General features: G+C 54.4%; 1 protein-coding gene across 4 annotated transcripts; it reads right to left on the reverse strand.

The window, feature by feature from the left end:
- Positions 1 to 839: 839 nt before the first annotated feature.
- Sipa1 (signal-induced proliferation-associated 1) lies at positions 840 to 12,775 on the reverse strand. Of its 4 annotated transcripts, none has more exons than XM_051193666.1 (16): positions 12,668 to 12,775; positions 9,662 to 10,465; positions 9,004 to 9,131; positions 8,742 to 8,918; positions 6,206 to 6,380; positions 5,697 to 5,800; positions 5,289 to 5,446; positions 4,573 to 5,182; positions 3,996 to 4,270; positions 2,360 to 2,578; positions 2,145 to 2,256; positions 1,952 to 2,060; positions 1,769 to 1,870; positions 1,620 to 1,674; positions 1,290 to 1,368; positions 840 to 1,209 (listed from the first exon to the last, which is right to left on the reverse strand). In XM_051193666.1, the coding sequence occupies exons 2-16, from the start codon at positions 10,338 to 10,340 to the stop codon at positions 1,063 to 1,065; spliced, it is 3,129 nt and encodes a 1,042-aa protein (XP_051049623.1). In that variant the 5' UTR covers positions 10,341 to 10,465; positions 12,668 to 12,775; the 3' UTR covers positions 840 to 1,062. The 4 variants fall into 4 exon arrangements, with proteins under 4 accessions (XP_051049623.1, XP_051049625.1, XP_051049626.1 ...); XM_051193668.1 differs by having other exon boundaries at positions 9,662 to 10,435; positions 12,668 to 12,767; XM_051193669.1 differs by having other exon boundaries at positions 9,662 to 10,435; positions 12,647 to 12,746.
- Between the last annotated feature and the right edge of the window lie 520 nt (positions 12,776 to 13,295).

Below are 13,295 nucleotides of genomic sequence, written 5' to 3' on the forward strand. Positions count from 1 at the left end.
GGAAAGGCTAGGCCTCATGCAGAAACTGCTAATCCCAACATCCGTAGTGCACCTCTCATGACCCTTTCTGATTCAGCCTCTTTAACCCCGGGTTCCTTCATGTACCCTCATTTCAGCCCAGGGGGCCCTAGACTGCTCCTTCTGGAATACCTCTGACATCCGCTGGTGAACTCAATTTTCATAATGCAGCCTTCACATTGCCTCCTCCAAGAAGCCTTCCTTCTGCCCCCATGCCCCACATGGTCACTCATTCTAGCTTATCCTGCCAGAGAATGAGTAATCTGGCTCAGGGCCTGTTTCAGAGGAGCACCTCCTGGGTAGGGTCTGATGAGGCACATGCCTCCTCTGGCCCTCTGCAGAAGCAGGGTGTTAAGACAAACTCCAGGTTTGGACAGAGGATGAACCTAAGGGGAAAAGCCCAGCGTGGAGAGGAACGGTAGGTGTCATGGCCAGGGAGAGAGGTGGGTTGAGGGCCACTATCTTCTGGGATACAAAGAGGCACTGCCACCTCTGCAACTAGGGCCTACAAGAGATGACCAGGTGGCAGAATCGATGCTCTTCAGCTCAGCGACTGAAGACAGCGGGCCGTCTGGGGAGGTGAGACTACACATGGCCAGATGCAATCCCTGCCCTGCAGGCTTGCTCTAATGCCTGCTTGTCGAGTATGGCCACCTGCTTCCCAAGAGAACCCAATAAATGAAGAGGAGAAGGGGTATTCTACCCTCAGAGCCCCTGCCCTCTGCTTGGTGGCAGGCCAGACCAGCCCAAAATCAATGTTCTGGAGACAACTCCCTACTCATGTATATTGAACACACAAACACAAACGGGTTTTGTTTTGTTTTTAAACTCTCTGGTATCTCCTTTTCTTTACAGAATATTTACAAACAGGGACAGGTAAGGGCACCTTAGCCACCAAATGGGCTGGGAAGTTGGGGGCAGTGCTAAGACGCGCCTCAGTGCAAGAAAGAAGTCCTGAGGAAGGTCACTAGTGTGACCCAGGTGCCCTGAAGGGCCAGGCAGTTCCAAGCAGGTCCGGAATCAGAGCAGAGCATGAAGTGAACATTAGGCCAGGTCAGAAGTGGGTGAACCCAGCTGCCTGGAGGCCAGGAGCAGGCGGGTGGCGGCACTCTCTGACTCTGCCAGCAGCCGCTGGTTGTTGTGCCTGAGGCTCCGCACCTCCTCCTCCAAGGCTGCCCTGTCTGCCTTCTCCTAGGGTGAGGAACAGTAGTCAGAACCCTTTCCCGGGAGCATCCCTGTACTTCAGTGTCAACCCCAGACCCTCTCCTCACCCTCTGCAGGTCCTCCTGGAGCTTCTTGAGCATGGACTCTAGGTGAGAGACCTTTTCTGACAGGCTCCCGGGCTCTGGCCTGAGGACATGGGGTCAGAGTTCAGCAAGAGTAGCACCACAGGCTGCCTCCCAGACACCCCTGACTGAGAACAAACCCAACTCCACCTTCTGAGACTTAGGTATCTGTGGAAGCAGAGCCTAGAAAATATTTGACTCCAGAGGGGAGGCAGGGAAGGACACACCACCACACACACACACACACACACACACACACACACACACACACACACGCACATGCACACGCACACTATGTGAGAGTGGAAGCCTTACTCAGAATCACACTTTGGAGCTCCTTTAGTGTCTCCACTCTCTGGGATAGGCTGTCCTATGGGAGAGAGAGGGAGAGACTGTGTGGGCAGCTCTGAAAGGGATAAAGAACACCACTCTGGCCCCTCTCCCCTGTGCCCTAGTAGCCTCACCCTCTCGGGACAGTGACTCCAGAATTGTGTTGCAAGTGGAGGCGATCTCTGAGATGGACTGCCACTCATCCTCTAGGGTCTCACAGCCAGCTTCTGACATAACTGCCAGGTAAGGGAAAAGGCTTAGGAGGGACCCTAGAACGGGCTACCTTCTCCCGTCCTTTTCCCTAGCTCCAGACTCACTTTTACTGATGGAATTCCGCAGAGACAAGGTTCTTGGCAGGATGGAGGCCCTCAGTTCTGGGGCTGAGTCACTGGGGTCCTCATGGCTACTGGAGCTGCCTGACTGGTCCTGGAGGCAAAAGTGAACAGACAAGGCTGTAACACCCAGTGCTACCACTGCAGCCAAATCCCCATAGCCTCAGTTTCTGCTTACCTGGGAGGGGGGTGTCTCTCTTCCAGTACCAGGTGCTGATGGGTTGGCAGTGGTGACAAGGAGGAGGTCTGGGGTGGTGTTGGCCAAGACTGGAGCCTCATCTGACAGGGAGCTAAGGAGGGCATGGGTTGGCTCCGAACAGAGAGCTGCTTTCCTAGAGCTGTGTCCCCAGGTGCTAAAAGATGGGCCAGAGGGGGCAAGCCCAGAGGGTGTACCTGCGGGGCGTCAGGGAGTTGTGGCTGCATAGGAACTCTGTTCTCTCTTCAGTCAGATCCCCAGGCCCTGGAGGACGACTGCTGTCTTGCAGGCAAAAATGCAGCAGCTGCTTTGTGGGGGGCAGCAGGACCACCTTCACAGTCTCATCCTGTACTGGCTCTGGGGCCCCACGGCGGCTGGGTTCCTTCAGTGACAGAATGTACAGCTCCGAAAAGCTCCTGGAGGATGAGGGTGGGGCGTCATCAGGGAGGCCCCTCCAGATCATCAAACCTACTCCAGCTATTTCCAGAGGCTTCCACAAGGAGGAGAGCTCCATGCATCCCCACCAATGCTTGCTGCAACAGAGCACTTTCCAGACCTAGGTTAACATTACTGCCCCATGTATCCTAGGCAGGTCACCTGTCAATTTTTCTGTCAAATGTCCATACCAATACTGACTTTACTGTAGGCTATGAGAGTTTAAACAATGCAATATAAATTGATTAGCATCCACAGTGCACTTTGGTGTGTCCACAAATCCTCTTTGGGACATGAAAACACACACACACACACACACACACACTGAAGCTGGTCTCCAACAGCACTGCCTAGAACTAAATCCAGTCCATTTTTTCCTCTCCTTTCTTTTTATTAGCACACAAGCCAGTTTTTGAAGTTCTTATCAGTTAAGAATAGTGTTTAGGTCTCTTAAAATTTGTATTTATGTGTTTATGTGTGGGGAGGGGGTCAGGCACATGTGAGTGCAGGTGGAGATCAGAAGAGGGCATGGGTCTCTTGAAGCTGGAGTTACAGGCTGCTGTGAAACACCAGGTGGGTACTGGGAATCCAATGCAGGTCCTTTGCAAAAGCAGCAAGTGCTCTTGACAACTGAGCCACCTCTCCAGACTTAGTTTTTGTTTGTTTGTTTGTTTGTTTTGTAAGATGTTTAAATAATTGAAAGACATTAATAGAATATTTTGTGACATGTAAAAATTACAGTCTGAAGCCAAGGATGGGGGATTAGGAGTGGCACATGTCTTTAACCCCAGCACTTGGGGACAAAGGCAGGTGATTCTGTGAGTTCAAGGCCAGCCTGGTCTCTGAGTGTGTTTCAGAATAGCCAGGGCAGTTACACAGAGAAACCCTGTCTCACAAAAGCCAAAATACAAACAAAAAATATAGTCCGGAGGTAATGTATTTCCACTTGGAATTTTTTAACCTTATATTGGATTTGCCACCAGCAACCTCTTTACAAGATAAAGAGTATCTATACAAAATCCCCAAATTTCAGTCTCCATGGTTTTAGTGGAAGCTCAGTCATACATTCATTTTCCCACAAAAGAGTCAAATAACTGTGGCAAAGACCAGGCAGCTCAAAAAGCCTAAAAATATTTACTATTTGGGGCCTTATGGAGAAAGTTTAGAATAGTAAATGATCAATTAGTGTGTACATGGCGTAGGGGAGCTAATGTCTTGAAATGAGCTATTGGAGCAGGGAAAGCAAGGTTTAATCAGCTTCCGTCTAGATGAGTAATGTGCGATTCAGAAATCAAGAGTCGTGGAATCTTGAGAGCATGCTCATGATGCACGCACAGGAGACACAGAATGGGCCAGGTGCCGAGTCCTCCCACCTCCCCACATCCCGGGTGTCCTGACCTTCGCGGCCGGCCGCTCTCATCTGGGGGCAGGACAGTGACGCAGACCTTGGGCGCAGAGCGCAGCATCTGGGCAGCAGCTTCTGGACCCAGCTTGGGTAGCGTCTGGCCACACACTCGCAACAGGCGTGCTCCGGGCCGAAGGCCCGTGGTCTCCGCAAACGTGAAGCGCTCCACGTGCGTGATAAAGCCCTCTGCATCCACCTCGAAGCCCAGGCGACCTTGACCGTCTCTGGGTAGGGCCAGTTCTCTGGTCTCACATCCGCGGCTCACCAGCTGAGGGGAGAGGCTGGGTGAGAGCGCCCCTTGGGGGCGTGGCTTCCCAGAACCAGTCCTTTGGCCCTGCCCCTGTTTCATTTTACTTAGCACATCACTGCTATGCCTAGGGAGCCTTAGCGACCCACCTGATAGTGGGAGTCTTCCGGGCTCTGCGATTAGGAGTCACGTGTACAAGCCCCCAGACTGGCCTAACGGGGTTTCTAGTAGGCTACACCCCTGACGCACACCAGGCCCTTGGAGGCTGTGACCTACTCCTGGAGTTTATAGACCCGGTGGCCTTAGTCTCCCCCAAAGCTCACCTGCAGACGTGCCACAACTTCGCCCACTGCTTGGCCAGGGGCCCCGTCGAGCCGGAGCGTGATCGCCTCCCCGCGCCCGTGGTACAAGTCAAGCTGGTGCTCAGAGAAGGTCCAGGCCAACACGTCGCGACAGGCACAGTTGAAGACGACGCGTCCATCGCGCGGTGCCACCAGCACCAGCGTCTCTGCTGAGATGCCCAGCAAGCAGGGCACCTCAGCACCTTCCGGGACACTCGTTTCTGCTCCCGCAGCGACCCGCGCCCCTAGAGCCGCGCGCACGCCCCACATCAGCGCGCCCGCCGCCTGCAGCTCAGCGCCTGGGCCCCGAGGGGTTGCCCGGCGCCTGCCGCCCAGAGATGGCAGGCCGAACCGCGAAGCCGAGTCCAGCGATGTAGTAGTCACTTCATTAGTAGCCAGGTCCTGCAGGTACTGTTGGCGTGTGCGTGTAGCCATGGCGTGGAACTGGCGTGCGTGGCCGGCCGCTTGCTCACCATTGAGTGCCTTGGCCAACAGAAAGGCCCGGAAATCTGCGTTGGCTGCGAAGGGGCCTCCACCATGTGGCAATGCTGGTCCGAAGGCAGGCGTGTCCTGGGTGCGACTCACTGCCACCCTGTGTGGAGAAAGGTTATAGTGAGGGAACGAGAGGCAGAAGGAGGTGGGGAATGTGTGTCCAAGAATTGGTGCCCATGGGAAACCTGAGCCACCCTAGCACCCACCTGTATGAAGTGTGCGGGGTGCAGGGAGCATGCGCGCGCACCACTAAGAACACGTGCTGGAAGTGCGAGCGGATAGTTGTAGGACAGAAGGGTTTACTACCGGGCTCCTGGAACACGATGGTCACAATGTCATTGCCAATGTGACGCTTCCTCAGGAGCTGGGGGTTAAAGATAAGGAATGTGAGATGGGCTTTGTGCCCCTCCCCCAATCTCTCCTCGTGGATGCATGGCATAGCCTGGACACCAAGAGTTCCTCCCCTCTGGTAAAGGCCTGAGGAAGATATTTGGGAAGGTGGTACAGCCAGAGGGGGAGGTTATTTGGGGTCAGCAGAGCTCATGCCAAGGTTCTGATATTGCACCCTCCATGGCTTCTGAAAAGTTTTTAGCCTGTCCCAACCCCTCTCACACCTGTTGTTGGTTATTAGGCGTGTAAGGCAGCATCGTGGACACGTGGAACATGATCTCATGGTCTTGGTAGGTGGTGTAGAGCGAGTGTGTGCCCGTGGAATCCGCTGTAGCCAGACAATTGGGGATACAAAGAGAACATGTGGAGTGTGGGTGACTCAAGGGCCGTCCAAGGCTGAGCTTATTTTTCTCTATGCAGCACCCAGTTTTGAACATGCCCAAGCCATGAAGCCCAAGGGCTCACATTTGGTGAGTTCCCTCCTCTCCCCCATAGGCTACAGTCCCCATCAGGGTGAAGAGGGATCAGGATTGTGATGCTGAAATAGAAGGAACCCAGAAGTGAGAAATGGTCTTAGAGAGAAATAGAGAGCTACTTACTGCCCTGGCTTAACTCAGGCAGCAGGGTTCCCAGCTCAATTCCCACCCTCAGCCCCAGTCCCTGGCCAACACAGACCAAAGAGTGAAGATAAAGTTCTGCCCCTGAAACTTCAGGCCCCTCCCAGGAGCCTCACTTTTGGTATCCAGTTGGGCCCGGTAACTCTCAAAGCCTTTGAGCCGCACCACATCACCCAGCAAGGTGAGGAACTGCATGAAGGCTGCTCCCGCCTCCTGGTTGTTGTACATCTCTTCTTCAGAGCCCTGGCCAGCCCGGCAGTATAGGATGCCCACTTTTCGTTGGAAGCTCAGCTGAGGGGGTCATGGACAACAGAAAACAAAATCTTCAATATTCTGCCAGCCTCACCCCTGCCATATTGGAGAGAATAGTAACAACTGGCCTGGGGGCTGAGCTGCTTTGGTAGGAACTCTGAGCCATTTGTGTTTCTTGCCTATCAAAACTGTCCCTCTTATGCTTAGGAGGGTAGGGGAGGTCACAGTTAGGAGAGGGGATGAAGAATTTACTTTTCCAATGACAAAAGAGATGACTCACTAAAATGGCCCTATACATAATGCATTCACTCCCAACAAATGTCCAACATTATCCTCCTCAATTCAGAGCTCTAATGTGCCCTCCTCCCTCAACTCCAACGTAGTAGCCTTACCCCAGCCCTTTGAGGTTTTGAGCCATTTCTGTTCCCTTCCTATGCCCACTTGTTTTTTTCTTGTCTTTTTGATACAGTATTGTACACAGCCCAGGCTGCACTTGAATTCAATGTAGAGCTAAGGCTGGCCTTGAACTCCTGATCCTCCTATATGTACCTCCTAAATGCTGGAATTACAGTCTTATGCCAGGATTTTTTATTTGTTTAAAACACAGTCTTGCTCTGTAGCCCAAGATGGCTTTGAATTCACTGCAACCCTCCTGCTTCAGCAGACTAATACTGGGACTACAGGCATAAACCACCACGTCTGGCTTTTCTGCACTTTCTTCTCCTAGTGTCTTACAGTTGTAGATAGTTATACCCTACTGACCCCACTAACATAATCTCGCCTCCCAATCCCCCAACCTCTGTGGTTGAGAGCTTGCCTTGCATGCCTGAGGTCCAGGCTTCTGTCCCCTAGGGGAGGTGAGGGAAGCAAACAACAAAAGCCACCAAACCCCGACCCCCCTGTAGCACATAGATATGGCCCAATCCTGGCACGCCCCTGGCACTGTTGGCCCTGATGTTTTGAGGGGACAAGAACCTCATATTGCTTGAAATTCTCACCCATGTTTCCACATTTTGTCCCTCTCCCTCCATAGCTGCTTCCAGCTCAGACCCTTTTCCCAAACTACAGGTCTAGTTTGCCAGCTGCCAGGCGCCTTTTCAGTATCTTTTTCTTTATTTAGACAGTCTCTCTACACAGCCCTGAGTGTCCTGGAGCTCGCTATGTAGACCAGGTTGTCTTGGAACTCACAAAGATCTTCCTGCATGCTAGGACTAAAGGCCCTTTCCAGTATCTCTCCTCCCCCCCCCCCAAAACAAAACAAAACCACACAGGCACTAAGAAACTGGGGAACCTTCCCCACCTTTCAGCTGGTCACAAAGAGCTAGCCACTCTAGACTGCCACCTCCTTATCACCTGGGCCACAATGACTACCATGTCTAACCCAAGCAGCACAGCTTTGGGCCTGTTCTCCTCCAGCCTATGTTGCAGCTAGAGAGTCAATGTGCCTCTCAGATCTGTTCTGAATCCCTCTGTGGCTCCCAGTATCTACAAGAAAAAAAAAAAAAAAAAAAAAAAAGGCTCCCCCATGCTTCCACCCACAAGACACATCATGTGACATACATCAGACCTCTAAACTACCATTCTAGATACCTCTGCTAAGAAAACCTTGTTAATCCTGCCTGTCCAGAAAACACAGGCTTATGCTGGCCCAGGTGCTTGTTTTTACAGTGTGAAAACTTGGCTGCTGTCAGCACCATTTGTGTGCCCTCTAGGGACCCCCTACATTCTCGTTTTCACCCAACCCTCCTGCTCCTGTTTTTCAGCAGGAGCTCTCTTGCCCATGCTCAGGGATAACACCTCATAGGGAGCTATTGCAGCATCTGGTTGAGGGACTGACACTGTGAAGATGTGTTTGCTCAATGACCACTGAAAGAAGCAACAGAGAGGAGAATCATAGCCACGAGGCAGCTTTCAGCACTGGGAAGAGGACTTCCAAGTAGCTTGAGTGTCCTGAAGTGGAACAGGAAGTTCTGGGAAGGTATGAGCCTCCTATATGGGGAGAAGACCGAACAGGGGTTGCAAAACAAATTGGCCAGGAATGATGAGGGAACTGTAGAGCAGCAGGGCAGGGTCAATCAAACAGGGCCTTCTAGTAGTGTAAAGTACCGAAGAATCACCTTAGGTTTGAAAAAAACAAAAACAAAAACTACATACACAGCCTGAATTAGAAGGCCAGGCCTGCAGCCTCAAATCTGCATTCCTAACAAGCTATGGCTGCTTTACCAGCCCTCCTTGGTTAAGTAAAGCCCAGATGCCCTCTAACCCTTCTCTCTGAAATGCTGGAGGTAGATCACCTCTCCTGAGGTCAGTGCCTAAATCAGGGTTAGGGAGCTGGGAGCTACTCTGAGTTTAGACCTGTCTCCCTGGTAAGCTGAGCCCTCCTTCCTCCCAGGCACTCACCACTTGCTCATCTAGAGTAAGCAGCGTGCGGGGCACCTTGGGAGAAGCTGAGCCCAGGCGCAGGCAGGTGGGGCTCAGCCGTGGAGCCACATGTTCCAGAAGCTTCCTCGGGGATAGGCCCCTTGGGGGACCGGGTGGCAGTGCGTCCTCCGAGATGGCGCCACGGAGGGTCCGGAGCTGAGGATGGGTTTTAGAGACATTCAGTTTCTGTATAGGCTGTGGAGGAGGGAACCCACCCCCTGAGCCTGTGGTCCCAGCCCACCTGTGTGGTCCTCACGATGACCCGGTAGCTGTGTAGGGTGCCCCCTCCGCTGCCCTCTTTCTCCTCCCGTCGAAGGCTCACTGCCACCGGACCCAGCGCCTCATCCAGCCCAAAGAAGTTCTGATGTTCTGGGGTGGGGGTGGGCAGTGGGTGATCGGTCAAACCCACAGAGTGCCCTATCCTTTCTCCACCAAGCCCACCACAGAAGTACGGCCCCGGGCTCCCTCTTACCAAGTGCTGAATGAGAGACACTGACTGACTCCAGCTCCTTTTGCAGTCCCCCACATCACACCTTGTCCCAGACCCTGGGAACTAACTAACGCCTAAATGCTCCCAGGTTTAAATGCTACCCTGGTGAGAACAAGGTTTCTACCCAGCAAGTATGGAGATAGGAAATCGCTCACTATCCTGAAGGGTTACGAAGGTGAACTAGTTGCTAGGGGCACTCCCCTGACTTCAGGTGTGATGCCAGAGCTTGGCTTTAAAGAGGTGGTTAGACTTGAGCCATTAGAGCCCAATTCGGCCCCTGCTCCTTGTCCAGCCAGAGACTTTACAGGGAAAGGGACAGCCCATAAGCTTCCTATTGTATGCACTGCAGACCACGGGAACCTCTGACCCAGACCCTCTCCTGCTTCTTCCAGGCTCGCCTGCCTCTTACCTTTGCCATAGAAGTACTTGCGGTAATAGCCCGCACCCAGATCTGCGTGCTCCAGGCTGTAAGCTGTGGTTCGGGTCTGTGGCTCCTCCAGGACGGACACAGCCGCATTAGGCAGAGCAGGGGGCACAGGTGGGGACACTGGTCCACCCAGCCCTAGCTCACCCTCACCTCCAAGCTCACACACAAAGCCAGGTGCCCCAAGCAGTAGATCTGAGGTGGCAGTCTGGTCTTCAGCTAAAGTCTGAGTCCCAGAGCTGGCCTCAGTATGGCTTCCTGTCCCTGGAGGCCGTGGAGCCCAGTCAAAGAGCAAACTTTGAACATCATAGTGAGCAAACCACCGGGGTTCCAGCACTGGTGGGAAGGTGGGTTCTGGCTCCTCAGCTGGCAACCCCAGAAGTGCTAGTGGGTCAGTGAAGAGCCGAGTAGGAGTTGCAGCAGGACGGCTGGCATCCTCGTGGCTGTGGGCACGGGCACGAGGGCTGGCTGGTGTAGGGGGCCGGACTTCGCCAGCATCACTGCCACTGCGCAGGAGTGGGCCCCGAGCTGGCCTTGGTTCAAAGGTATGTGGTGTCAGTGGAGGCCGGGAGGGTTGGCGCAGCTTACGGGCAAAGAGGTCATCTGTAGGTGCAGGGGCCATGCCCCGCCGAGGGCTCCCCACTCCACCGGCCCACATGGGCATGCTCTGTGGGCCTGACTCTCTGCGGGCCGGGCCGCATTGGTGGGGACAGGTCTTTGGTGCCCAGCCAGAAGGCTGAGGTTTCGGTGGTTCCTGCCCTGAAGGAGGAGGGGGCTGCTCAGATGGGCCTGGGAAGAAAACAGGAACTCAGGCCCCCAACCCAATCTTCCCTCACCCCAGTTGGCTTCCGGCCCCCTCCGGGACCATCAAAGTTGCTTCCGCTTTCCTGGCCACTTCCTTGTCTGCCTGGGACTGAGGTTTCCAGCCCCCTCCCAGGCTTAGGGGCTGGACAAGGCTAGGGGCTGAGTTTTGCCTCCGAGAGTCCTATGCCTGGGCAGCAGAAGGGGCACCAGAGCCTCCCAGTTCCCACGTATACACCTTGGGCCTACTTCCACAGTCAAAGTCACCAAATACTGGATAGGCAGTTTCCACTGGGACGGAAATCAATGCAGCCACTGGTGTCTGGGTCTTGCCCGCTTGACAAAGGGTGGACGTCCTGTCCCCAGAGGCCTTCCTCCCTGGTACCTCCCACTTCCTCCAGGGTCCCTGAGGAGCTGAGCACCCAAAGCCTGGTCTCAACGCCCTGGTTCCCTTAACCTTAATACCTCAAGGACAAAAGGGCTCCTGGAGCTTCCACGACAGAAGCAGTGGCAAGAGGACTTCCTTCAACACAGGAAGTGGCCCCAAGCCAGCCCAGTCCCCTGCTTGGCCCCTGTATCCTGAGGAAGGTGGGTCATGGGACCCAAGGCACCCAGGTCTAAAGACTGGACCAGTACTAACCTCTTCCAGGTCACTATGCCCATGACTGGCAGCGCCCCTGTGGATGTGTGGCTACCTAGCCTCATATGGACAGGGAGGTCTGAGCCCAGTAGGGCAGAAGGTCAAAACGAAGCCTGGTTAAGGAGACGAACTTGCCTGGATTAGTTCCTTGTTTAAAGTAGAATTCGAACCTGGTCTGTGAATCTCAGTCGTTCTAAACCTTCCTAATGCTATGACCCTTTAAGGCAGTTCCTCATGATGACACCCCCCCCCCACAGGTTGAGACCCACTGCTCCAGGACTTGGCAGAGCCGCACCTGCCTCCTGTCCCTGTATGTGTAGGCGTGGGGCAGGTTTGTGCGGGGAGATGAAGTCTCAGGTTCAAGGTCTCACAGGATGTAAGGCTGAGACACCCAAGGCCCCAGGGACCTGCTAAGTGCAGATATGTGGTGAAGCCACACTAGGCAGGTGCAAAAGGTGTGAGAACACAGAGGCCCCTCCTGGGTGAGCTCAGATGGAGGCAGCAGCCAGGGCAGGGGCATGAGAACTCTCACTCCGGGTGCAGGTATCTGCTGGTGAGTTTTTATACAACAAACAGTGTCATCAAGTGGGATTAGGCCAAAGGGGATGCGAAGCCACCAGAACCAAGTAAGAGTAGACCTCCTCGGGTCTTCCTGACTTGGTTTCTCCTAGGACAAGCTCTGATGCTGAACTTCTTGTTTTCTTTGAAGACTGCTAAGAAACTGAAAGGCTGAAGCCGGCTTTGTCTGTGAGTGGACTATGCAGGCCCCAGTTCCATGGGCCAAGCTGTTGGCACGTGCAGGCTTGGCCTTAGGCTACAATGAGGGGAGCAGAGTGAGAGAAAACACCAGGGAGGGTGTGTGAGGGCCTTTCCCCATATGGGCCAAGCTCTGTGAGGGTGTACAGCCCAGCCCATGAGCTGCCTCTTGTTCTGGCCCGGCCTGAAGGGGTGTACTTGGGCTCTGCCCCCCATCCTACATCTTCACACAAGATCCATTGAGGCCAGGACATTCCTTGCCGCCTGTGTCACTGAGGGGGAAAGGGGGCGCCCCACCCCCACGGATCCGGAAGGCCTGGCTGCCCCAGGAGGAGGCGCTGGATGTTTCCCAGCACATCTGGAGGTCATGACCCCATTTCTGTTGCCAGGGAGTGTTACAGATGTTTCCTCCCAGGCCAGACCCAGTATTGAAAAGGCTGGGAAAGAGGTCATACTGGGAGAAGGGGAGCCCCAGAAGAGGGCGAACCCCAAACACACTCAGCAGTAGAAGTTGCCAGTGCCTGCTGAGAGAAGTCCTGTGAGCCAATGACCAATGAAAGTACTCAGCGGCTCATGCAGAGGAGGGAGTGGGAGCTGCCAGCAGGAGACAGAACACTGAGCACGCTGACTGGGGCTGGGGGTTGGGGGGTGCGGACAGTGAAAGCAGCGAGCAGTCCCGTCCCTCCCCACACTACACAGGTCCGCATCCAAGCCACTTTGTTGGGTAACCAGCTCTAACCCGGTGCCTCCCAGTTCCCTGATCCCGCCAGTACCTCTCGGGCTCCCGCCAGTACCTCTCGGGCTCCCGCTGGCTGCCGCTGCCTTCCGCACCAGGGTCCCACAGCCTGCTCCCTCACCGTTCCCGGCGCTGCAGCTCCGCCTGGGGGCGGTGTCAGGATGGGGGCGGTACGTGCGGGGATGGGGGGAGAGGGCGGGACTACTCAGGAGTTGTCTAAGGCGGGAAGCTTGCCGGGTGGGGACCTCCGGCTGGGCCCTAGGCGGCCCTGGACAGTCTGAAGCCCAGAGCGCTGTCCCAGCCTCCAGCCGCCCTTCTAACTCTCCAGTCAGAGACCAGGCTGCGTCCTCACCAAGGAATGGGAACAAATGTAGCCGCTTTCCGGACCATGGGAGTGCTAGAGGCCATCTAGTGTCCAGCTGTGGGCCAGCAGACAGCAGGTGTTCAGGCCCAGATACTATTTCACCCTTTAAGGGCTGGGCCTAAGTAACTATCCTACAAAGGCTGTCATTTGTTCTTAAAACTTCTCATGTACACCAGGTGTAGCAGTGGACGCCATTAATCCCAGCATTTTGGAGGCAGAGGCAGGTGGATCTGAGTTCAAGGCCAGCCTTGTCTACATAGGGACTATAAAGTGAGACCCTATTTCAAAACTAAAAGAACCCTTTTTATGCCTTTCTATTCTC

Source organism: Phodopus roborovskii, unplaced genomic scaffold (assembly GCF_943737965.1).
Source record: "Phodopus roborovskii unplaced genomic scaffold, PHOROB, whole genome shotgun sequence".
NCBI lineage: Eukaryota > Metazoa > Chordata > Mammalia > Rodentia > Cricetidae > Phodopus > Phodopus roborovskii.

What these genes read in the sequence shown, in the direction of transcription:
- Sipa1 (XM_051193666.1), bottom strand. Translation starts at nt 10,340, where the DNA reads ATGCCCATGTGGGCCGGTGGAGTGGGGAGCCCTCGGCGGGGCATGGCC. An exon ending in CGCCTAATAACCAACAACAG is followed by an intron (nt 5,447 to 5,696) that starts GTGTGAGAGGGG and finishes TTTAACCCCCAG; the next exon opens with CTCCTGAGGAAGCGTCACAT. An exon ending in ACCCCGCACACTTCATACAG is followed by an intron (nt 5,183 to 5,288) that starts GTGGGTGCTAGG and finishes TTCTCCACACAG; the next exon opens with GGTGGCAGTGAGTCGCACCC.